The following is a 26,185-nucleotide window of genomic DNA, read 5'->3' on the forward strand; positions in this document are numbered from 1 at the left end:
CCTTCTTCCCAACGGGCCATACATACACTCTGCTCACCGGAAACGTATCAGGACAGACTCCGTGGCATACCGCCGCATAAGTCTTAGTCGTTGCTGACGAGCAGGGTGCTCCTCAAAGAGATATCATACTGATATCAGACTCGAAATATAAACAGCATGGAAGAAAGTCAGAAGTCATTGGTCATACCAAAGCGTATCATATCATGTATGATTTTCAGCATGGTTTCGCAAAAAATGTCCTTTGTTTACCTTTTATTTAATTTATTTTGCATTTAATATGTTATTTTTTTTTTAATTATATAATTGATCCAAAGAAAACAATCTTGTGATATTTACTAATGTTTAATATATTTAGTGCATGCTGTGATTACCTATAAAAAGAAATACAATTATCAAGTGTGTTCAATTGTTAACTATATAATATTTGTAATACGATTGTCATTTCTGTTGGTGATCCTAAAAAATAAATAAATAAATAAATCCTTCGCTTGAAATAGACTATAGGAACATTAGTAACAGTATACTGTATATAGAGTAACATATCGTATATAATCTAATGACCTAATAACACGGTTTTATTAATTTATTAAATTAAAATACTAATTTAGTTAATCGCATTGGTTACATTAAAAATTAATATACAAAACGCGATTAACTAAATTAATATTGCCATTTCGACTGACCGCAAAATAATTGTCAAAATCGCAATAAAAAATAAATAGCTAATTAATATGCGTAAGTCATATTACTATCGTTATCACAAGTGTTATCTTTAAATCTCGAAAAAGTAATTTTGCTATAACATACCAATCGAATTTTTTTTGTATAATAATGCAAATGAAATAGAAGATAAAAGGAGTAATTTTCCACTGAGGACCTATATTCTTCTTTTAAGAAAAAGGCTTGTTGTATATTCCATTACCATGCTCCAATGGTATTGGTAGTGAATCTTGGATTTTTATCCTACAGCATGTGTGTGTTGTGTTTTTCGTACACAAAATGAAAACAAAAATTGGGCACCAGTAAAATCAGTAGTGATATAGTGTAAGATGCGGTGCAGTTTTTGATGAAAATTCCCGTGATCTAATCATGGAGCTAAAACATTTTTCCAAACTAAACTCAACTGACCTTGAAAAAAATGTGATGACATTTTTAAACAGTCCGTCTAAAATAAATATAACTCACATGTGAAACTGCGAACAATCAGTAGTTATCGGTAATTACTACCAATTTCGTTATTTATAAATAAATTCGATAAAGTCGTTATTGTGGCTACATGTGACAGACGGGCTGGAGTCTCCGCACAAAATGATCGGTTTCATAATAACGTTATTTTTGATTACACTATGTGTCGTGCGTTTGTATAAAAATGCATATAAAAGGCCCTTGGACACATTTCCACCAGGTAGGTGCAATACAATTATTTAATTAACCAAAAACCTAATAACACAATTTATATGTGCTCAAAATATTCGTATAAGTTTAAATTTTTCTATAACTTTAAATAACTTACTTACTTTAAAAATATTTCTTAAGACAGTTTTTCAGTTACAAATAAAATTTACGTACCATAAATATGAATATAAATGTTTGCATTTCGCTATTTTTTTTGTATGAAAACAATTCTATTAAACAGTACTAGTTACAAAATAACTAATTATTTATAAAATGACTTAATGTAGTACTTCTCTAGATTTATGCCTAATCAATATGTTTTGCTTGGCAAATAAGCTCATTTGAAACGTACTTAATAGTGTTTTATTATTCAGATAACATAAAGTAGAGCAGTTAAAACTTACATCGATAATAAATGTATTTGTTTGTGAATCCTATCAAAGTATATATCGTATAAAATGTAGTAATTCATTAGCACAAGTAATTTTATTAAGTATCAAAAGTGTTTAAATTTATTCGAATATTGTTAAAATTAGCAACCCATCCTGGTCTGTAAATAATGTAAGGGTTTACATAAAAATTGTATGGAGGACGTGTACATAAAAAGGTTCCTATATCATGACAACTGGCATACTGTATCTGGCGTACGTAAAACAGCTTACGCAAGTTTCATCACAATCGGGTAAATGGCGTAAGAACGGCGACGCGGATAACATTTATTTAGAGAAGAAATTTGATGTTTAAAATATTTCAACAGGACCGATTAACTTACCAGTTTATGGGGCTTACTGGATCGTACTTATGAGAGAGATCAACAATTTGGGAGGATCGCTTAGAAAGCTCGCAAGATATTATGATACGAAGGTACTGGGAATGTATCTCGGGAAATTCCCTACGATTGTTGTTGACGATCCAAAATTAATTAAGGAAACACTTAATAACGAAGATTTCGATGGCCGCTTGGATATCATTATAACCCGGCTGCGATCGTTTTGGAAAAGACTCGGTAAGAAAAAAAATACAAGATTTTAAATTAACATGGTTACTTGGTTTTGGTTGGTGGATCTCGATATTTCGATATTATCTACGAATGTCTTGTTCACGAGACTGTCTCGTAAAAAACATGGTAAATATCCCGAAAATAATACCTTAAGTAATGAAAAAAAAATACACTAAGATTGCATTTGTTTTCTCTGATTAAAACACAATCTTGGATGTAAGTGTGAAATCTATTCTTAGATTATTCTGATTTCTTTGGGAATGATTATTCTGTACTTAATTAAGACACTTAGACGAGTATATTAATCTCAAATAGGTATATAAAAAATAAAGTAACTAACTATATGTTAAAACACCAATTTTGGGCTATTCTCAATTTAAAAAGGTTTGGTTTGGCTTATTTCATCACGCTGATCCAATGGCTCTTGGTAGATACACCCGTGGCAGAATTTATTTGTCAGAAGCTTACTTATTCAGTGTCATAATATATCTATGCGATTATTATCATAATCACCTTTCTTATCTATTTCACATTCCATTAGGGAACTTTAAGAAATGTATGCGCCCATACGGATTGGAGATTAAAAAAAAAACCCCATTAATTTAATAAAATTGCTTTAGGTTAGAAACACACAATTAGGTGCAATAAAAATACAAAAAGTTTGTCACATAATTCATCTATTCAACTCATTAGAATACGTCTATTTAATGTTGAACGGAGCAGGAGCACATTTGAGCTGAGAATTTGACGTTCAACATTGGTAAAATGGGTAAGGTACTGTTGTACCTAATTTGTACCCAATTGTATTGTACTGTACCAACATTACAATTTAGATTTTGTGTGATTGTATGGGTGACAGACAAATCACAGATCTGTATCTATACATTGTGCGCCTTTAATCTGTATTAATATTATAAATGCGAGAGTAACTCTGTCTGTATGTACAGACATACTGAGTTAGTTTCACATTTACGCTGAACCGAATTTGATGAAATTTGGTATGAAGCAAACTTGAACTCTAAGAAATGACATAGGTTAGTTTTTTTTTGCGTAACACATGACAATCAACACCATTACGCACTAGCGAATATATAATAAAATATATCTTGCATAAAATTAAAAAATTGCAACTTTTATTCATTTTTATCAAAAGCCTTATTTATAAATGTGTATAATTTATAACATGATATTTAAATTTAAAACATCTGCAGAATCTTATTGCTGTAACGAATACTATCCCTAATGAAGGAAGTATAAGTATAAACTAAGTTTCCGACTTCGCCAAGACAATAATTGTCTTGGCGAAGTCGGAAACTTAGTTTTCGACAATTATTGTATTTAAATTACCGTGTTGTAATTGTATTTATAACTCATAGTGTTTATTTAATAATTTTCGCACTCACTATTTCTTTCAATAACATATCTATGTTATTATGAATAAACACGCTATCGCTGTAAACATAATATTATTGTAATTATACCCATTTTGCTAACTGGCGTCAGTTAACGTCATAGGGGACTGTAGTCAAAATTTTTCTTTTATAACAGCTATTGGAACATCAATGAAATGATAGCAATTAATTGGTTCATTAATACTGAGTAACATTAATTTTAATTAATACATCAGCTAAATATAAATACGTTAATTAAATCAAATGAAGCAAGGCATATTTTTATCAGAATAAAAACAGACGCATAAGAAGACATGTTTTTTCTGTTATTTTAAATAGATTAAAACGATGACTTTCGTGTAATATTTTTGGTGACCCGCGTTATCATTCAATTAAATTGGCCATATTTTCTGGCCTCGTACATTAGTGATTAAAATGTAATCTGGCTTCATTTGATAAACTCTCTGGTAAGCAATGATAATTAGTATTATATATATAAATATCCTCAACAATGAAACTTATTATATTTAACTTCTAGAACGTAATATTTGATTGAGTAACATCTGAGTGTGTATCTGCTGATTTGTTGTCAGTACATAAAGTATTTCTATCTAGCACGATAAAAATATCCTACGTAAGTAATTATGTATGCAATAACATTAGCGATTAATATGAATGATTAAATTTGCGGATAATTATGTGCGTATGATATTGAAATAAACAATTTCACTTTCTAATATGCTTATACATAGTAAGGAATTTGAACGACAAAAGTAACAAATACAAAAAACTACTTATATTAAATTAGCGTGAGAAATGTAGTAAGGAGGTTCTATTGCGTTGGTATATGTAATGTATTCCTGTACCCCTATTTTTATGCAAAGTATTATAATTAATTGAATTAAGTGATTCAAAATATATAGGTTTTACAGAAATATGACAGAACTTGTATATTGTTTATTAGATCCCGTCGCTTTTTATTTTAGCGATAAGAAGTAAAAATATTTATTAGAATACTTATCATTTCAATAATATTTTGGATATTTAAATTAAACAAGATTAAATTTTAAATAAAATTAACTACTATTATTAACATTATTATGATTTGCCAATGATTATTATTTAGCAATTTTGTTTCTCATTTACAAGTAAATAAACTGAGATATATTCTTAAAACTCAGATATCAAGTTATAAAGGTAACAATGGACAAATTGGTAATAGTAAAATAACAATTCCTCCAATTTTCGAAAAGAGGCCATCGTGGATTTAAACGAATAGAATAGGCTTATACGCAAAAAGTTTATTCCTATTGAATGACAAACATACAAAAAGAATGACCAGGTATAAGAGATAGTTAGGAGAATTTCCATCACAATCGTTTAGGAACGCATGCAGAACAAAAAATACGAAGAAACGTTCATTTTTATTTATTACGATTAATCTTTATTCCAGGTATATTCTTCACAGACGGATACTTTTGGCATGTTCAGAGAAGATTCACCCTTAGGTACATGAGGGATTTTGGTTTCGGGAGGAGAGATGAAACCCTTGAAGCGGTTATAGCTAATGAGACTAAGGAAATGATTGATTTGGCGCTAAATGGACCAAAGAATCCCGAGGAAAAGGTATTCCAAACATTTTTATAACACCAACCAAATGAAATTTATGGTTTTAAGTTAGCATTGCATCATATATTAGTTTAACTTTTTACAAAATATTTAAAACGTATATAAAACATGCATATTTACTTATGTGCTAGATACATTATAACATCATTCATATATTTAATAAATATCAGCAGATCGTTAATAACGGTGCACAGAATACACTATGCTGATATATATACATACATATGTCACCGTAAGAATACAAAATTCGCTAAATTACAATCTGATGAGACAGATTGTAATCTGTTGAAATTTGTAATCTTACGGTTACATATACAAAAAATAGTTTAAATTGAAACTTTTCTATTTTTTTCTTTATGGCTTATCCTGGGCTTTATTCCGACGTCCACTTCAAAACAGCTCATGAGTTAATTCTTTCGCAATGGCCCATCTTTTCTCACAAATTTTCCTTCATGAACTGGAAAATTTTAAATATATAATATATGTACATTTATATTAATTGTTTATTTTGAATGAAACATTTGATACGTTTGCTACGTATGCTATACGAATTCTTTTAATAAAAAGCTTTCAATTGATTGGCTCGACTTTTTAATTAGAATGAAATTGTATACCTATTATAATAAATTATTTTGTTTTTTTTTTTTTCAAATTTTAATTATACGCGGTAAAATCGAAACGACGAGGAATATAAAATATTGCGATCGTAGGTGATAAGTAAATTATAGTCCTTGCATTAAAGAATACGTAACTGATTTACTTTTTTTATATCATTAAATAATATAAAAAATTAAAACCAAATAATATTAATCATCGGGAAGGATTAAAAAGACTTTTTCGATATTAATTTTGACCCCGACGTGATTTGAACACGCAACCTTCTGATCTGGAGTCAGACGCGCTACCGTTGCGCCACGGAGTCGATGACGTTGCAAATAAATTCACCAGTTATAAACAAAGCGTTGTACATAAAGTTAGTAAAAAAATATATATTTGTCCGTGCCAAAGCGGCCCTATATGACTAGTGATGAAAAAGCTTGTGTATGAACTGTTTTTTTTATTGTTTTAGGAATTAGTTAAAGGAAACTTTATATTTCTACAACATTTCTTCGCTGTGCCATTTATAAACGGCATTCTTCATATTTTCACGCGGTCGACTCTACCGAGATCTGAATACCCCGTCCTTTGGGACCTGGCACGCAAAACCCTGCTATTTCAACGAGGAACAAATGACTTAGGTGGTGCGATAACCCTGACACCTTGGTTGAAAGATGTGATGCCCAACTACAGCGGTTATAAAAATCTGTGTAAAGGAAATCAAAGCTTATTGGATTTCTTTAGTGTAAGTTTTTTTTTTTTGTTTCTATCATTGCTTTTACAATATTCTATATATCTGATATGATCAGTTAATCAGGAAGAGAAATGTTTTTTAAATACCTATATTGTTTAATACAAAGGGCAAAAAGTATTTTTTAGGATTTCGTATTTGGAAGTAATACGAGTTACAAGGACAGAATAATTTACATCAGACTATGTACATGTATGTAGAGGCGTCGTAAGGCGTGGGCGGTGGACTATAGAATTACTTTTTCTAATTAAATATATTCCACTCTTAATTTTATTCTCTTATCTTCTTCTTATTCTATTTAATATTGCATAGAAGTATGAATAAAAAATATTTGTTGTTTGTTAAAAACTAAAAAACTTTTTAGTATCAAGTGATTTGATAATTTTACATGCCCTTCAGCGAAACCATAAGGGCCTCGCAAAATGTACCTTGCCCACATTAAGTTCAGCTCTTGCGCCGCTACTGCATATATTTATTCTTATGTTAGTATGGCAGTGTGTATTGCTTAATAGAAAGGTACTAAAACCTATAAATGTAGATTTGCAGAGATTTTATTTACGATTACATTCTTAGACAAACAATATTTTAAAGAGGATCTAGTTGTGAATGTTATTAAAATAAGTAAAATTTTAGTATGTTTTTTGGGTAACAAGAAAGCATTCAATAATTCTAAAATAATAATGTTTTTTTTTCATATGATTTAACATAAATATACGTTTATAATAATAATTATTGAATAAATAACCTATTTTATTTAAATAAAATTTATATGTAATTGGTATTCAAATAAATATTCATAGCTTAATTACAGCGTTTAAGGTAACCAAATCACAAATTAAATTTTTATTATTCTAATACAAATTATAATTAATTCTTGAATTCTTGGAAGCAGATTGCCATATATCATCTTATATATATTTAATTTATTTTTTTGGTTTCTTTCGAGAAAAATTTAAGCGATATATTTGAAGTACTTAGTTCTTTTGAACGATATTTTACCAAAGAGTTTTAAAGCAAAGAAGGTATTATATGTTATAGATAAAGCTATGATGTTACGCTGATTTATACTCGTGCAAGATAACTGAACTGGATTGACACATACACCTTTGTTTTATGTGCGTTATGCTTATGACTAAGGCGCATCTGCATGACCCAACGTGAACTTGATCGAATTATTACGAGTATTTATACATTGATATTATAATTTATTGTTTTATTATTTATCATTGCGGAATTCTTTATTAATCGTCATCAACATCATCATTTGTTTTGATGATCTTTGATAGAGACCTAATTTCGAAATCCGAGTAAATGTACTAAATCTTTATAGTCCATTCATTATATTAGAGAAACATGCCGAGAAATGCAAATAAATCGAGAACGCTGATTTTTAGATATGTTGTAAGATGGCCTTCGAAAAGTTGAACTTGAAATTGTCAGCCTCGATTTGTTATGCGCGTTAGCAACAATTATGAAAAATGGAAAAAGATTGAATTTCGATTTTGCGACTCTGCTCAGCGAATTTAAAGTCACTCTACACCATATCCAAATATCAGCCTTCGTAGTTTATTTGCATTTATCATAACGACTGGACTATTACACTATGTATGCTAATAAGACGTTGATGCATCTGTTAATGATTGTGTAGCATCAGACTGACCACGTGAGCTTCGTTCACAGAACGTACGCGTTTTGTTCAGAATTATTTTCTACGAAAAAAGAGCACATGTGTCGTTTTATTAATAAATTTTACTATTCTTATAATTTCTTAACTTCGGTTCTAAAAAACAATGCGGAGTGTTACAACAACATCTAATGAAATATATAATAAATATCTCGTTATATATTCGTGTTAGATACCTGTAATTGGGTCGACCAGTTTTAGCGGTACGTTACTAAATTGCTTAAAACATTTACCTAATTATGTGTCATGTTTAAAAGTAAAGACAAGTTAAATAATTGAAATATTAACGTCAATTAATATGTTAAATATACACCACAACTACAGCGTGTAAATTTCCCACTGCTGGGATAAGGCCTCCTCTCCCTTTGAGAAGGTTTGGAACATATTCCACGACGCTGTTTCAATGGAGGAATACACATGTAGGAGAATATCTATGAAATTAGACACATGCAGGTTTCCTCACGATGTTTTCTTCGCCGAGCACGAGATGAATTATAAACACACTAGGTAACACACATTGCATACCGCAAATACCAATTATTATAATTACGAATCATCAGATACCCACAACGGTTACTCACTTTCCAAAAAAATTACATTATTATATATTTTAATTAATTTAAATACCTATAAGTAAACAAATTAAATTCGTTTAAATAATCTTATAAGGCAGATTAATACATAGCTTAGGTATTAATACTATACTTGCTGTGGTTTTTAGTTCGTATTGAAACGTTTGTTAGCTTCCTATATCCGCCATTTTAAATGAGCTATCAGTCATTTACCTCTGGCATATTTTTGATTTGAATTTCGAATTTTTGTGTTGTCTAAGAATGTAGCGGAGGTAAATATCTATAAAACTTAAACTGCGTTATTAAATCACCTATCTAAATCATTGGCCATAACCATTCTAGTTATGTTAATGACGTGAGTGGACATTTTCATTCCTTATATCAAATGCTAAGTAAGTATTAACTGATCATTTAAATTTTAAAACTATGATTTGGTTGTGATAGAATTTTCTCGAACAAGTACGAAGCGATGAAGATATGTTACCGAGTCGTATCATTTTCTTACCGTTTTTATTTTTAAATCACTAATTCGTAACCCAATATCAAGTCACTTCATATTTTGTTTATTTTTTTTTTTATGGATGGTATGGGTACTGATGGTAAGTGGTCACCATCGCCCATAGACAATGACGCTGGGAGAAATATTAACTATTCCTTACATCGTCAATGTGCCACCAACCTTGGGAACTAAGATGTTATGTCCCTTGTGCCTGTAGTTACACTGGCTCACTCACCCTTTAGACCAGAACACAACAATACTGAGTACTGTTAGGTATTTGGCGGTAGAATAACTGATGAGTGGATGGTACCTACCGAGACGGGCTTGCTCAAAGCCCTACCACCAAGTAAAAATAGATTTGATTTTCAAAATTATTTATAACCTAAAATATATTTCGCACTGTTTATGTGTGCTGTGTGTTTCGCTGATTATTACCATTTACAACGTTTATCAGTCTACTATTGCGTTGTAGTCTGCCACAGATTAATGTTATTAAAATTAGAGCAAAATTCGATAATGATAGATTCATCAGCGTTATAGAAAAAAAATCCGAATCCGAGTCCGGATTTTGTTCGTTTAGTGTTGCTATTGTAATAATATTTATATAAGTCAAAAATGATTTATAAAGTATAAATAATTTATGTTTTTATAACCTGTTTGCAAATCGCCTACCTGATAATCAGTAGGAACCACTGCCAATAGACATTGCTATTGTAAAAAAAAATAATTATTTCTTACATGATATTACACATGCTGTGTCTGTTTACACTCCACTCACACTTCAAACTTTGAGGTTGAATATATGATTTCTGATTTGCTAGTACCCAGATGGCCCAGTGGCTAGAACGCGTGCAACTTAACCGATGATTGCGGATTCAAACCCAGGCAAGCACCGCTGTTTCAAGTGCTTCATTTGTGCATGTGACATATTTCATAGAAATTCTGCCACATGTGTATTCCACCAACCCGCATTGGAACAGCGTGGTGGAATATGTTCCAAACCTTCTCCTCAAAATGAGAGGAGGCCTTTAGCCCAGCAGTGGGAATTTATAGGCTGTTGTTGTTGTATTAGCCAGACAGGCTAGCACTAAGTCCTAATACTATTATAATGTGCATTGCTTTGTTTTAATTACAGAAACTTATAAAACAAACGCATGTTACTCAAGAAGATTCTCACGACCGTCATTTCTTAGACTGTTATATAAGAAAAATGAAAGAAGAACGAAAAAGCGGTCGACGCACAACCTTTTCAGGTATATATAATTGTCTTAGAAATAAATATCCAGACATATTTTAATACTAACTGTTATTTCATAAGTAACAATGCCAAACTTCCAAACGTCCAAGAAAGGATGGCAACACCAATAAAATTGTATACAGTTTAAAAATAGCTATCCAAAAATTAAGCTGCAGTGCTTAAACGTAAATATAGGTACATCGTATCTGGATTATTTAAAATATTTAAAAAATATCCATATTGAATAAAAAGTATAAACATATATAAAGTTTTAGGAAAATACATTTATAAAATATGAAGAGGAATTTAATCTTGATGGATTGCACTAAAGCGAGATTAAATAAGAGACAGATATTTACTGGTCTCTGCACTAATAGTCTCAACGAGTAGACTGGTTAGCATTTAAAATAACACCAGTGTAACAAAACATAATACAAACAGATGATGAGAGTCGAGATGGCCCAGTGGTTAGAACGCGTGCATCTTAACCGATGATTGCGGCTTCAAACCCAGGCAAGCACCGCTGATGATTCATGTGCTTAATTTGACTTTATAATTCATCTCGTGCTCAGCGGTAAAGGAAAACATCGTGAGGAAACCTGCATGTGACAATTTTCATAGAAATTCTGCCACATGTGCATTCCACCAACTCGCATTGGAACAGCGTGGTGGAATATGTTCCAAACCTTCTCCTCAAAGGGAGAGGAGGCCTTTAGTCCAGCAGTGGGAATTTATTATTTATTTGTTGTGTGTGTGTGTGATGTACATACGCGTAACAGGCTTAGTATTTAACTTTATAGGAATCACAACTCATTTCAAATGACAATGTTACACTATTTTTGAACATAAATAAATTAACAGAAAAAAAACCTTCTAAAAACAAGTTTTTATTTATAAAACCACTCTACATATTTTTATTTATAAAACTACTTTCGACTTCACACGAGTACAGTTATTTTTTCCATATACCATTTTTAGATTGAAGAATAAAAATAAACAGAATTATTCTTGCTTTTTGGGACAAAGATATTTGAGCTCGGCTTTTCTATAGAAATACTAAAGGTATATATACCTTTGTATGTATCATGCATAAAAATATGCTTCTTAAATTATTCTATTTAGTGAAGATCTCACTAAAATCCAGTACGCATTTTAAAAGATCTAAGCGATCAGAGGGGAGAAGGTACTTTGTTTTATACCTATTAAATGGAGATTTCAATTCTATGCTTATACATATAGCCCATACCTAAAGTATGTGCTTGTGCTGTAGTTAAACCTAAGGTTAATCTACAAAATTATAATCAACGGTCTTTCACCGAAGAAGCATTTTGCTCTGGATTATTTATAGACAATAATTTTAAAGGTACAATTTAATTCACAATTTTGTAAGGCATATGGACATATGGAACACCTGATGGTAAGTGGTCACCATCGCCTCCACCTCATCACATTGGCAATGTATGTACATTACAGGAGGTCAACAATAAAATGCACTTAATTTTCAGCACGCCTTTGCGATGACATGCATGCTAAAAAACTATACTATGATTTGTTTGTTTCAAGATTCAGAGTAACAGATATTGTGATTGTTTTTTCCAGATGAACAACTTCAACTGGTCTGCACTGACTATATGTTTCCGGCAGCGACTGGAATACAATCGGTGCTCACGTTTCTAATCGAGAGAATGCTTCTACAGCCCGAGATCCAAGATAAAATTCATGAAGAGATCGACAGGGTAGTGGGACGCGACCGGCTACCCACGCTCGACGACAGGCAAAAGTATGATAATAGTAATAATTATAGTAGATTTAGTAATAATTGACGACCTCCGTGGTCGAGTGGTGTGTACCGGTTTTCAGGGTACAACACTCCGAGGTCCCAGGTTCGATTCCCGGCCGAGTCAATGTAGATTATCATTAGTTTTCTATGTTGTCTTTGGTTTGGGTGTTTGTGGTACCGTCGTTACTTATGATTTTCCATAACACAAGTGCTTTAGCTACTTACATTGGGATCAGAGTAATGTATGTGATGTTGTCTCATATTTATTATTATTAATAATTTATCAATCTTAATATCAGGTATAATTATGTCTGTTGATATAGGTAGGTACCACTACCAACTTTTATATCATAATATGTATGTATGTTTGAGTTTGTTTTGCATAAACGATGATCAGAGTCCAAATAAAAACATTAACCCAATTTAATTGGCTATTACATTTAACTCTTTATATATAAAATCGTAACGTTTACCTCTTTTATTCATATCACAATAATATCAAGAAAATTTAAAATTTACGGTGTAGAAAAAAATGCTTACTTTATTTAAATATAATTAAATTGTAATTAACTCATGTATAATGTCGTTTATAAACATTTCAACAGCATGCCTTATTTGGAAGCTTGTCTGCGTGAGATAATGAGATTCGAAACACTTGTGCCGCTCGGGGTACCACATCGCACAATGAAGGACTGTAAGCTGGCCGGATACGATATTCCAGAGGTAATGAAATAACCCACCAAACATCACAAATCATTAAATCAATCAGGTACAAAGGCGCCAAATGGGTTAAATCGAGAACATAAGTACAGAGACCGCCCTAAAGTAAATCAATAGAACTAAACAATTCTAATCTCATTCTCATTTATTTGTATTTTATTGGGAAACATCTTTAGGCCAGGAAAAAAAACAGACCAACAAAAAATTAATCCTGTCAGGTATAGGGTCTGCTATTGTTACATCATTTGTAGGGTTTAAAAGAGTAGCAACACCTTTATACGAGTTATGTTAGTTTAAAAAAATATAAACCCATGACTTTATTTCACAAACTCAAAAATTAAAGTATATAGCTAGGCCTAATGGTGTCTAAGTTTTAAGTATACAATTACATAAGCTTGAGCCTATAGCTGTTTATTCGAAAAAAAATCTGAAGGGGTTGCTTTTTATGGAATAAGTAGGAAAATTTATTTCTGTACTTTTCGGACATTTCCCTCTTCTTGCGTATTGCCTACCCAATACGCAAAACATCTAGTAGTAACAGCCTGTAAATTTTCTACTACTGGGCTAAGACTTGTTAAGCTAAGACATGTTCCACCACGCGCACTTATATTTTTGGGTTATACCAATTTTCAACTCTTTACGCTGGTCGATTACGATGACGTTGTTTATTTGGATATATCTAGACAGTGGCGGCGTAAGGCATGGGTGGTGTGGGCCATCACCCAAGGCCCTGCGGTGCAAAGGGCCTCGCGCCCGAAATTTAAAGAAAACAAGTGCCTCACAAACTCTTGCCCACATTAAGATTCGATCTTGCGCCGCCACTGGTAACAAACAGCCGCGGGCTCGCGGTGCAAAGGGCCTCGCACCTGAAATTTGAAAAAGTACAACATAACATTGGGACCAGAGTAATGAAAAAAAAACTAGGGCCTCGCAAACTCTATCTTGCCCACATTATTATTCGATCTTGCGCCGCCACTGTATCTAGAGACCCGTAAAACAAACCAAAACTCATATCTTTGTATTTAATTCCTACTTGGGGCTTTGTAAGTATAACCACGTAGGTATTTAGGTAATCGAAAATTTTGGGGTATGGTGAATAGCTGCTAGCAATACACATGCCCTTTATTTTCAATAAACCAAATTCCATCATTATTCACTTACTAAACTTACTAAAAGAACGATTATTTTTTTCTCGTATCTGATAACATTGCATTGCGAATTATTTGAGAAATAATCTTACATTATTCGATAGGAATTATTTTCGCCAGAGGTAAATGTTCTGTGTTCTTCTCTAGTCGAGATGGCCCAGTGGTTAGAACGCGTGCATCTTAACCGATGATTGCGGGTTCAAACCCAGGCAAGCACCGCTGATTCATGTGCTTAATTTGTCTTTATAATTCATCTCGTACTCAACGGTGAAGGAAAACATCGTGAGGAAACCTGCATGTGACAAATTTCATAGAAATTCTGCCACATGTGCATTCCACCAACCCGCATTGGAACAAAGTGGTGGAATATATTCCAAAAACTTTCTCCTCAAAGGGAGAGGAGGCCTTTAGCCCAGCAGTGGGAATTTACAGGCTGTTGTTGTTGTTGTTGTCCAAATGTTCTGAACGACTGATTATTATTAAAAATTATTTAACAGTAATAATTATTTAATTGCAAAGGATAATAGATGAAATGGCAACAAACATGCATTTAAATACCACCAGATCGCTCTATTTGATTACTTAAATTGCTTGCAAGATTTGCATTTAACTCTTTAAATCAACTTTTCCGAATGTCAAAGCACTATAGCACTCTTATCAAATCAAATGACATATAAAACTAAAGGACAACAAGAATAGTTGTTTGCTAAATATTATGAAATCTTGGAAAGAGTAGGGCGAATTTGCGGAAACAGTACCAAAATTACTCACTGTACGGTTTTCAGTTAGTCGTTGTGAATACTTGATTCTTTATTAACCAAAAAAAACTTTTATTACTATCAATATTACTGCGCGGTGAGACCATAGAAGTGTGAATCAGCTTCCTTAGTTATTATTATTAAATTCTATACCTATCATTAAAATAAAAAACACAATCATATTAAATTGTACTTTAAAATAAATTTTAAAAGGTTTTATATATACTATAAAATTACTTGAAGTGCCAATGAGAGTAGGTAAATAACTAAAGTTACGTAGAGAATTTGGTTTTGTAAATATATATATATATATATTTACTGTACAACAGAATAACAATTTATACTATACCTAGTATTTAATGCTGTGAATTAATAAACATACGAATTATATTCACGGCTTGTGAATATAACCTTTAGGTAAAGTAATATATAGTGCCAATAAAGTATCACATCTATTTTTAAATGATTATGCATCTACAAATATTCATTACTTACTTTTATTTTTATCTAGAATTCAACTTTAAATGACAATAAATATAATGATTATCTACCCAAACTATATTGTTTAAATGTAACTCTTCAAGGCCGGTTATCGATTAGGTATTGTAACCAATATTGGGAAATACAATGATGATTTTTTTTTATGTTATAGGTTGGCGGACGAGCATATGGGCCACCTGATGGTAAGTGGTCACCATAGACAATGACGGTGTAAGAAGTATTACTATTCCTTACATCGTCAATGTGCTACCAACCTCGGGAACTAAAATGTTATGTCCCTTGTGCCTGTAGTTACACTGGCTCACTCACCCTTCAAACCGGAACACAACAATACTGAGTACTGTTATTTGGCGGTAGAATAACTGATGAGTGGGTGGTACCTACCCAGACGGGGTTGCACAAATCCCTACCACCAAGTAATTGTGATTCATTGTGACTCTTTCTAATGTAGTAAAATATATATTTAAGTATGTTATAAATATTTAAAGGGCCTCGATGCGTGCAGTGCCCACGCGTCCCGTCATAGTTACTCCGACCCTGTCGGTCTTCATTCGAAACTTGTTTTAATTTAGTATTTCATCATCTAAGTTAGTTTTACTTGCAATACTAAAACATCGTAGTAAAAGGGCCGTTCGCTTTGATACTCTAGAAAACCAGTTGGTTACTTTGCCTTTACATGACTCTATTTCAACATTTCTTGTAAATGCTTAGAGTCTAGAGATTGACAACAAAAAAATTCTCTGTGCTCGCCAAGTATAAAAACATTATCTTGAGAATTCTTTATAATTTTTTAAAAATATGTTTGCACATAATTAATTACGCATTATTTTATTTTTTTCAGAACACAGTAGTAGTTTTCAACTACATCACTCTTCATTTTGATAAGGACATTTGGGGCGATCCAGAAAATTTCAGACCAGAACGTTTCATAGACAACGGAAAATTAAATTTATCCAAGGACAAATCTCTTCCATTTGGGGCTGGTGAGTTGAAACGCTTTATATTACTACTACATAATATATAACAAAAAGAAAAACCGACTTAAACAAAACACTATTTTAAAACAAATGAATATGCACGAAAAAGTAATAAAAATAATTGCGTATTCAACATATTTTCTTTTTAGAGTCTTTTTAGAGTTAAATGAAATGAAAAATATTAGACTACTTAAAAGTCGATTAACGATTATATTATGTAGTTATAATTATTGTTATATTTGGAGTCGGTGTCAGCCAATAAAACCCTACAGTATATCTATCAAAAAACAATACGAGAATACTTTAACAAATATGTTTTTTACAAATTACCTTTTACACAATAATATACTGGATCAATCAAGGGGCTCGTATCGCTTCTTTCTTTTGATTGTTGGGGCAAGGGCACCGTGGCTGTATTTTGTAATTTTGTAATATAGCCTAAATAAAGAAACAATAAGCGAATCCGGGAAACTCTCTATAACAGAGCACAGCACACACAGCATGTTCTACAATTAATAATGCAGGATTCTATCCTTACTATTATCCTCACGAAGAAGTCTCTGAAAGGAAAGTTATTTTTTATAAATTTGTGCTTAGTGCTTAATACTGGTGCAACAATAATGAGTACTACCGCTTGGTAGAATATCTAATCAGTGGGTAGTACAAACGTTTTTAGCACAAATCCCTATCACCAAGTTAGCAACCACCACTACAACCAGTTATGGTTATAGTTATACATGGTTGTTATGTTAAGTTAGTAATGTTAGAGTTGTCATAACTGATTCAATTCATATTGCATATTATGGCTACCATGAGTCACTTTTTACTTTTATAGGATGAAATAATTATCTTTACATAGTATAAAACAAAGTCGATTTTTCTGCCCCTATGTCCCTTTGTACGCTTAAATTTTTAAAACTACGCAACGGATTTTGATGCGGATTTTTTTAATAGATAGTGTGATTCAGGAGGAAAGTTTGTGCATATAATACATAACAATATAGTAAAGAAACACTTATCATTTTAGAAGTTTGCAATGTGATGTCGTAAATAAACAAATTCTGTAATATATTTAGCATCAGTATTGCACCCGTGCTAAGCCAGGGCAGGTCGCCAGTTATAGTAATAAAATCAATTTTTATAAATAAAAAAAAACCGCCTTCAAAAATGAACTAAAAAGAAAAAAATAATCAGTTACATCCATATCCAATTTACGATTTTTTAATCACCTCTCAAAGTCGATGCCAACATTGCTAATATAGGTACATAATACATACATACAAAAATTAAATCTATTTATTGTATAGATGACACCATTAGACAAACCCTACTATCGATACATATTAAATGATTTCAATATAGGAATTTATTTACCTTGTTGGCACCGACTTCAAAAGGTGATTAAAAAATCGTAAATTGGATATGGATGTAACTGATTATTTTTTTCTTTTTAGTTCATTTTTGAAGGCGGTTTTTTTTTATTTATAAAAATTTATTTAATGCTTTTCAGTGTTCTTTTGTTATTTATAATTACAATTGGTAGTGTTTGTCATTCACTTTATTATACTCAGTACATTTCGGCTTTCGACTCTAAACATAACTCAACGCCGTTTCAATACGATGTGGACTGCAACTCACATTAAGCGTTACCTAAGTTACAATAGCCTAATGTTAACTGCTCATCGCCAATTAGACAATACCATTTTTCCCGATGCAATGCCGTTAATCATTGAGGAATTCTCCTGGTAGTCCACCATCAGCTAGACTTCATCATAGGCATGTTTACTAACATCAATTGCTTGACGACTATCTTAAAGAAATAGAACTAAACCCGTAAAATAGTTACTTACTAATATGTTCTGATTAGCAGTTGTGGTCTTCATCATCAGTTCCACTTCATCAAATGTCACTTTTCGTGAGCATATGACCAAGGCACTTTGAATAAAACCAAAATCACTATAGGTGTGCCTATAAAATTTGAGGAGTTTCCTCGATTTCTCCAGGATCCCATCATCAGATCCTGATCTCCTGACAAGGGGACCACCTGTAAAACATGCCCTTTTAAACAAAAAAAGAATTGTCAAAATCGGCCCAGCCATCTTCGAGTAATTCGGTAACATACATAAAAAATAAAAAAAAAAAGAAAAAAAAGGCCCCGACGAATTGAGAACCTCCTCCTTTTTTTGAAGTCGGTTAAAAACAAAGTCGCTTGCCGCTGTCTGTCCTATGTATGCTTAGACCTTTAAAATTAACGGATTTTGATGCGGTTTTTTCAACGGAGTGATGGCCAATATAGTAAAGAACACTAAAATTTTAAGAAGTTTCTAATGTGATGTCGTAAACAAACAAATTCTGTAATATATTTAGTACAAGTATTGCACCCGTGCGAAGTCAAGGCCGGTCGCTAGTTATTTTTTTTTTTTTATAAAAGTATCACAATTAACTATTTTTTTTTAATTAATGTTAGTGAAGTTGATTATCGTTCGTTCTTTAATTGTCGGTCATTCCTTTGTTATGGTATATTATTAAAAGTATAATTAGGTGTTATTAATATTAAGAAAAAACAGAAAAATGTGTTATTATTTTACTTATAAATATGTTTTCAGTGTAATTATAAAACTATTTTAGTTTAAAAGTACTCGCGGTCAATTTTGTTGAGTTGATTTATATTCTTTTATTTTTTATATTAAATTATTTTTAATAACGAACATAGAGACAGGATAAGACAGACAGACAGATTCCCATATAGACCTATCTTTCCGAAAGGACGATTTCCATACAAACTATCATACTACGTTTATTTAACATGTCCATATACGAATTTCCATAAAAAATATGTCCCTCGTTTAATCCACGGATAAAGATAATCAATAAGGTAACTAAGTAATTATAACCAATAGTTATCCTCCCATTTAGTTCAGGAGCTTTGTCTCGTCAAAACCTTTTGCCTTAAGCCTGGAAGCACTAGACAATATTTTTTTTCAAATCCGATCACATCTCGATCTGAGCGACAATTTTCAATGGAAAATACCCGCTGCCCACAAATCCCGATTAGATCAATTAACAAAATCAGCGTTTTACTTCATGAACTGCTAATCGCATATCTATTTCATGATATTGCTAAACATTAGTGATCATATCGTAAATTAGCTACATTATATGTCGTTAGAGGCGAACGTTGCCTGCAAATTTTATATTCAAGGTAACATCAATTTTCCTTCAACTTTTGTAGAAAATATTTTCCTTTACGACCAGTAATTTTTACAATAAACGCTATTGATATAAATCCTTGTGTTCTAGATTTGACCTTAAAATTAAATATGATATTTTGATTTGTTATCAGCATGTCGAAATACATGTGTTTACAAAAACTGAGATCAATCAGAGTTATATTCTAAAAGGAAGCGCAAAGTGCTTTTCCAACGATAAGTTCATATTTATAATATGCGTATGTAAGCCATGTTTTAATCGTATTAGGCTATTTACTTAAAGCCATTCAAAAATATGACAAGATAATATGTATCTAACTTTCTAAACATTTACATACATTTGATCTTAGTTTGGAAGCTATAACTATAAAACTAAACATCCAACTACATACATTAAAAATGTGGGTAAACGTTGATTGACATATCACCAAACGTTGCCTTGTAAACTATATGGCTAGTTTTAGTTAGTCACACACACACACAGTTCGTACGCACACACACTAAAACAAACATTAAATATCGAATTCGATTGTAAATAAGTGCTTAAAGGCAAGTCTTATAATAAAAAATATGTGCCAATAGTACAAATACAACTAACGAAGATACGATGCATATATTTGTTCAATTATACGTTGACAGATATTTATTTATATTCATTTTCACGATTTAAAATTTTACAGTTTAATATAAAAAAATAGCAATCATTTTCTCGTTCGAACAATCGTTATTTATCACCGGATGACGAGCGGAAACCGATAAAAATCTATTTCATTAATTATATTTGCATAAAAACATGCTAATATAAAATTTGTTGACGAATTCATCTTCGCTTGGTTATACAGCTCGGGGCTGACTGCTTTGAACAATATTTCACTACCGACTGAAAGCTATGTTATTAAAAGCAAGCAAGCAATGGATACATAGGTCTCAGAAGTACCTTATGCTTTTTACAGTGCCAGTTCTGCGTGCGTTGATGATCACTAATTACCATTTGTTATGAATACTATACTTCCAGGACACTGTGCTGACACTTAAATACAAGCTAAGCTAATACCCGCTCTTCGGTAGTAGATATATTGCTACCAGTTCTCGATTAATCTGCCTTTATTTATATGACCACACTATTTCACTAACTAGGTACTTATATCTACTTTACCTTTTCTTCCAAAATTTTGTTTACAGCTCTTTCGATACACAAACATTTTTTTTTTTTCAAAAATTCCTTGGTCTTTGAATATTTTACACAGATTATTCAATTCAATGTCAATTTTTTTTTCTCTGGCATTTGTCCTCTTGCAGCTGGAATAGGTTATAGTTTAAAATATCAATATATAGATGTATATAGAGGTGCCGTTTTCGTGTTTAAACTCTAACTCAAATTCCTTTATACAATATTGAAGCATTACACTTATTGATAATCACGTTAAACACTACCAGCAGTTCGGAAAAGAAAATACCCTGATCTGAGACGAATCAAAAGGTCAAAGAAACTGAGCGGGTTTTTTTTGTATTTATTATATACAAAAATTTGAATTGAATAGAAATGGCCAGAAGGGGATGGTTTTATTCCAAAGGTGTGCTGTCAGTCACGAACTCACTATTTATATAATAAATAACCTTTCGCACATGTTGTGTTTTCTAGGTTTGATGTTTGACTGACGCTGAGGTCAAAGGTTAAGTGCATTCATTGTAAATGTACTTTTCCGCTTTGTATATATTATTTTTCTCAGGTAATCGGAGAAACTTAAAAATCAACTATGTTAATGTTCTCTTTGTTTGTCTTCCTTACTGTACAAAAAAAGTATATGTTTATTTTAGCTAATTCACTTTTTGAATGTGCATGTTATTTTCGATGTATCATTATTCGAATTCGTTATTTTAGTTATGTATAAGAATTTTCAAACAAAGCGATTAAATATTTATAATACTTGCAATTAATGTTAATAGAATAAGAATCTCAGAAACTTTGCAAATAATATAAGATGTTATCACACATTTAAATCCGAAAAAAGTCATTACTATAACATTAAAACATAATTCAATTCATGAATAAAGTAACATTATATAAGTAACCTAACCTTACCTTTAAAAATATTTATATCTTTGACACCCCTTGGGCACGCCAGCTTTACGCTTAAATAGAAAAATACATACGAATATACACGTTATATCTAAGAGTAACTAATAGTATTTAAAACTCCAATAATATATAGAAGTCAATTATAAATTCTAATAGATACCTAATGTTGAATTATTCATTATATGAAGTGAGAACAAAATATGGTGCAGTGACTCATTATAATCTAGTCTAAATATAGAGCACAAACTTTATCGGAGCGATCCATTCTAACAATATATTAATAAACATTTAATGTTATTAATGATGCATTTCCAGTTTATAATAATATATTGTAATAAATTTTATTCAAGTAAACTTTACAATGAAGCGTTTTTGAATCGTCAATAATTAAATACTACCACCGTTTCGGAAAGCAGCTTCTAGCGAGAAGAAACGGCAAGAAACTCGCATAGTTGCTCTATTCAAATAAACAGATTTACAATGCTTTTATTTACAGTAACTAGTGTCCTATGATGGAACCCGAGCCTAACCCCAGGCGTTTCTTTCTAAAAAATACTCTTTTAATGAATAATATGATTTATTTATTAATTTAGTCTTAATAATCATTTTAAATTTAAAAATGGTAAATTGATTATATTTTCCGGTATCTTATTATATATGCGTATACCATTGCCCAAAAACGTTCTATTAAAAAAATATATGTAACATACATATATGTATATAGATATAATTTTATGAACTTGCATTACTCAAATCATTCGAATTAACAATATCTACTGTACAAAGCCTGAGTGCTGCGTTAGATCGTGTGGCAAGAATACTAGCGTTATCCCATTGAATAGCAATTTCATTCTCATTCTTTCAAAGTTCCAAGTGTATCGTGCAAACGAAGCAGACATAGTAACTAACTGTCTTAGACTTTAATAATGCCTTTAATAACATCGACTACGACATAATTGTGCTTGGCAATATTTATATGTTGAACAAACACAAACTTACTTAATACTTTAAACTTCTTGATGACAGCGTACATAACCTACGTTAAAGTGAAGATAATAAACTTAAAGCTACAGTAACACTTTTATTGCAAAAACCGACAAACTTTAGAATGAACTACACACTGATCTCGGCAGTAGAAATCTTGTCTATCTTTAAATTATACTTGGAAAAGCATTTATAAATTTAACCCTTTCTAAAAAATCTATGCAAACTACACATGCTTACTTAAGCATGAAATAACATGTAGTTTCTATTTAATTAATTATAATTTGATAGTTACTATTTATATATAATATATATTATTAAGATGTGGATCTCTATATAGTTTATTCCCATACATTAATACAAATATTAAATTGGCATTTACCTGTTTTCTTACAAAGTTTCTGTCACCTTAGTTTGCCTGAGAGAAGTCGCAATATGCAATGAAACCACCTTTGCGAACAATTTTTTAATATATTTTTATTTTCTGTTCTCTTATGTTATTAGTTGACTTATATATTGTGCAACAAAGTATTTAAATAAAGAAAAAATGGGTATAATTTAGAGACAGGAAAAAATAACATATTAAACCGCAATTTAAATCTGCTAGATATTTTAAGTATTAGAATTTTATTAGGGTGAATTATTATAAAACATTATGCAGTCGCAAACTTCTGATTGTTTTTCCATGTTCCGCTGTTAACTCCGCACATAAAGTACTAATAAAAATATAAAAACGGCATTCGCCAGACTAAAATATAAATAAAAATATCCTTTGTTCTATAATTATAGCTCGTTCTCACATATTTATATCTAGATCTATAAATATTCATACTTGTATTTATAGATTAATGAATATAAAAACATTTATTAACATAACAATAAATAAATGTTTTTATTTTTATTTTTGTTCAGGGAAAAGGCTGTGTGCAGGTGAAACATTTGCACGTCAATCGATGTTCCAAGTTTTTGCTGGTTTTATGCAAGCGTTCAGTGTATCTACAGCCGATGGTAAGCCGCTTACGAAGCCTGCTCGGAGAATCCAAGGCATCATTACAACGGTACCTGAATTTTGGGTGCGAGTCACACCTAGAGTATATGGAATTAATAAGAAATAAGTTTATTTTATAATTACAATATCAGCTGCTAAATAAATTGGGTATTTATAATTTATTTTCTTATTTCTCTGTACACTTGCAGACTTCATAACACACACTGATATAAACGTAAGTAGCAATAACAAAGGCACACATCTACACATTGTATCGTGTAAACTTAATTTTAAGTAATTTAAATGTAATATAGGAAACGCAGAATTAAAAACAAACATTACTTAACAGACCCGATATTTACGAAGGTAGTTTATTTATTTATAGCTATCTCTAAAGGACAACGTGAATCATGAAATGTATTGATGCCAAGTTATTTTGAGAGTTAATTATATTTTTAGCGTATTTGCGAATAATTGGAGACAGATTTCTGAGACAAGTTTTAATCCAAATGTACCTACATTTGTCTACTACAGTTGGAAGCGTATATAAAATTATCCTAGTAATAATTAAGATAGATATCGTAAGTTCAATCAGCTTACTTTAATATGATTTAGTAAAAATGTGATAACTTTCCAAATATTAATATTATATTTTAGTAGTATTTAATCTTATGTTTTTTCAAATAAAACCTAATAATAGTAAGACAGAACATAATAAATAAACCTTAACAATTATTTGTATGATTTTAAATATTAATATATCAGTATAAGTATTCGGTTTTTGTTTTATTTTTATCCCTTTTTACTACACGTCCGAATAAGTGTAGTGTAAGAGTGCACATGCAACTCGGCGCCCGAGTGCAAATGAGTGAAAAGACAATTTCACCTTCCGCAAAAAAAATTGAATGAATAGATTTCAATTTTACAGATCTTCCAAGATTTCGTCATCAACGGTGAAGTCCTCTAAACGCTCGACGCTTTGTTTCCTTGGATACCCTTTAACCTGGATTAAGATGGACTTAAGTACAATCTCACACATTTGCAACATTGTACATTCATTTATCACGTATATAATGGATAAATAAAATGTAGACCTATGCAAGAATATAAAAATAGCAATTAATTCGTAAAGCCTTATCTTATACTTTGGATACTACTGATCGACCTGCTTGCGGGCACTCACACTGATTTTTTTATCTCAATATAAAATCAGTGTGTAAAAATTATATATCTCTAAAGCCTTTTATCTTAATCGACACGTGACGTATGCTTAGATTGCTTTAAATAAAAATTATATTAAAATAAAATAGACATTATTCGACTTGGTGATTGTACTTTTTGCGATTACACAAGAAAAACTAAGCATATACTTACATTGTTATCAATTTTAATATATTTCCTACGATATATCTTAAAGTTATGTAAAAAAATCATTTACTTTTTGTATGTCGTTTAAAATTAATAAAAGTAGTCATTTTTATAAAAGTAGTATTGAGTTAACGACACGTAACAAATGATATAAGATGCCAAAATGATGAAATCTTCTCCAGTAATATGTTCATGTAATAAAAAAATTACTCATGTTATTTATCATGTCACTTTCGCAAATAAACATAGGTTTGTTTTGTATGTACAAGCCAACGTGTTCCCTTTATCCCTTCAAGTCTAGAGTACAGAGGAATAACTAACGCGCGACGCTGTACAATCTTGGGCCATCAAAACTGTACACTTAAAATCTTTTTTTGGGGAAGAGGGCCGAGCGGCAGAACAATTCATTCTCTCGAACGCTTGTTTAAGTGAAGACAAAGCAGGTTTTATTTGTATTTACATTATTAGTAATCCGAGAAAACATCAATAATATTGTAATTCATATTCCTTTAATATCAAATTACAGACTACCAACATATCGGAAAAGCAATACTCAGACCTGAGAAGAATCGGGAAAAGAAAGTCAGTGGGTTCTTTTCTTGTCAGTTTGTAAGCGTTTTCAAATATTCAATAAACAAAGAAATATACAAAAGCCAGGCGAACGAATTACGTGTTATCTATGAGTCACTAATTGTGTCATAACCTTTCGCAGACAAATGTCCCTTTGCATTGTTTTTGATTTGGCAACAAAGGAATTTTGAACGATTTTTGATTGGAAATAATATGATTCATTACCCCATAAATTCTCTAATTGATATCCCTTGTGTGACTGACAGATTAGCTGACATTAAAATAAATGCGCAATGAATATTACGCATTAGTTTTACTATTAAACAAAAACACATTTTCTGTCTAAG

At 31.3% G+C, this 26,185-nt stretch overlaps 1 protein-coding gene and 1 non-coding gene across 2 annotated transcripts; one reads left to right on the forward strand and one right to left on the reverse strand.

Moving 5' to 3' along the window:
* Positions 1–1,251: 1,251 nt before the first annotated feature.
* LOC124532446 (probable cytochrome P450 304a1) lies at positions 1,252–24,232 on the forward strand. Its single transcript, XM_047107349.1, has 9 exons — positions 1,252–1,405; positions 2,153–2,401; positions 5,240–5,412; positions 6,485–6,757; positions 10,654–10,771; positions 12,355–12,535; positions 13,141–13,258; positions 16,504–16,645; positions 23,825–24,232. Exons 1-9 carry the CDS (start codon positions 1,309–1,311, stop codon positions 24,025–24,027), a joined length of 1,554 nt encoding a protein of 517 aa, XP_046963305.1. The 5' UTR covers positions 1,252–1,308; the 3' UTR covers positions 24,028–24,232.
* On the reverse strand, positions 6,266–6,337 carry Trnaw-cca. The gene has a single exon. It is a non-coding gene; the product is annotated as a tRNA-Trp (tRNA).
* Positions 24,233–26,185: the final 1,953 nt, after the last annotated feature.

The sequence above is a fragment of the Vanessa cardui genome, chromosome 9 (genome assembly GCF_905220365.1).
Source record: "Vanessa cardui chromosome 9, ilVanCard2.1, whole genome shotgun sequence".
NCBI classification, from domain to species: domain Eukaryota; kingdom Metazoa; phylum Arthropoda; class Insecta; order Lepidoptera; family Nymphalidae; genus Vanessa; species Vanessa cardui.

Excerpts from the sequence above, each read along its gene's own strand:
- LOC124532446 (XM_047107349.1), top strand. The coding sequence starts at position 1,309 with ATGATCGGTTTCATAATAACGTTATTTTTGATTACACTATGTGTCGTG. Across the intron at positions 6,758-10,653 it reads GCTTATTGGATTTCTTTAGT|AAACTTATAAAACAAACGCA; the intron begins GTAAGTTTTTTT and ends TTTTAATTACAG. Across the intron at positions 13,259-16,503 it reads CCGGATACGATATTCCAGAG|AACACAGTAGTAGTTTTCAA; the intron begins GTAATGAAATAA and ends TATTTTTTTCAG.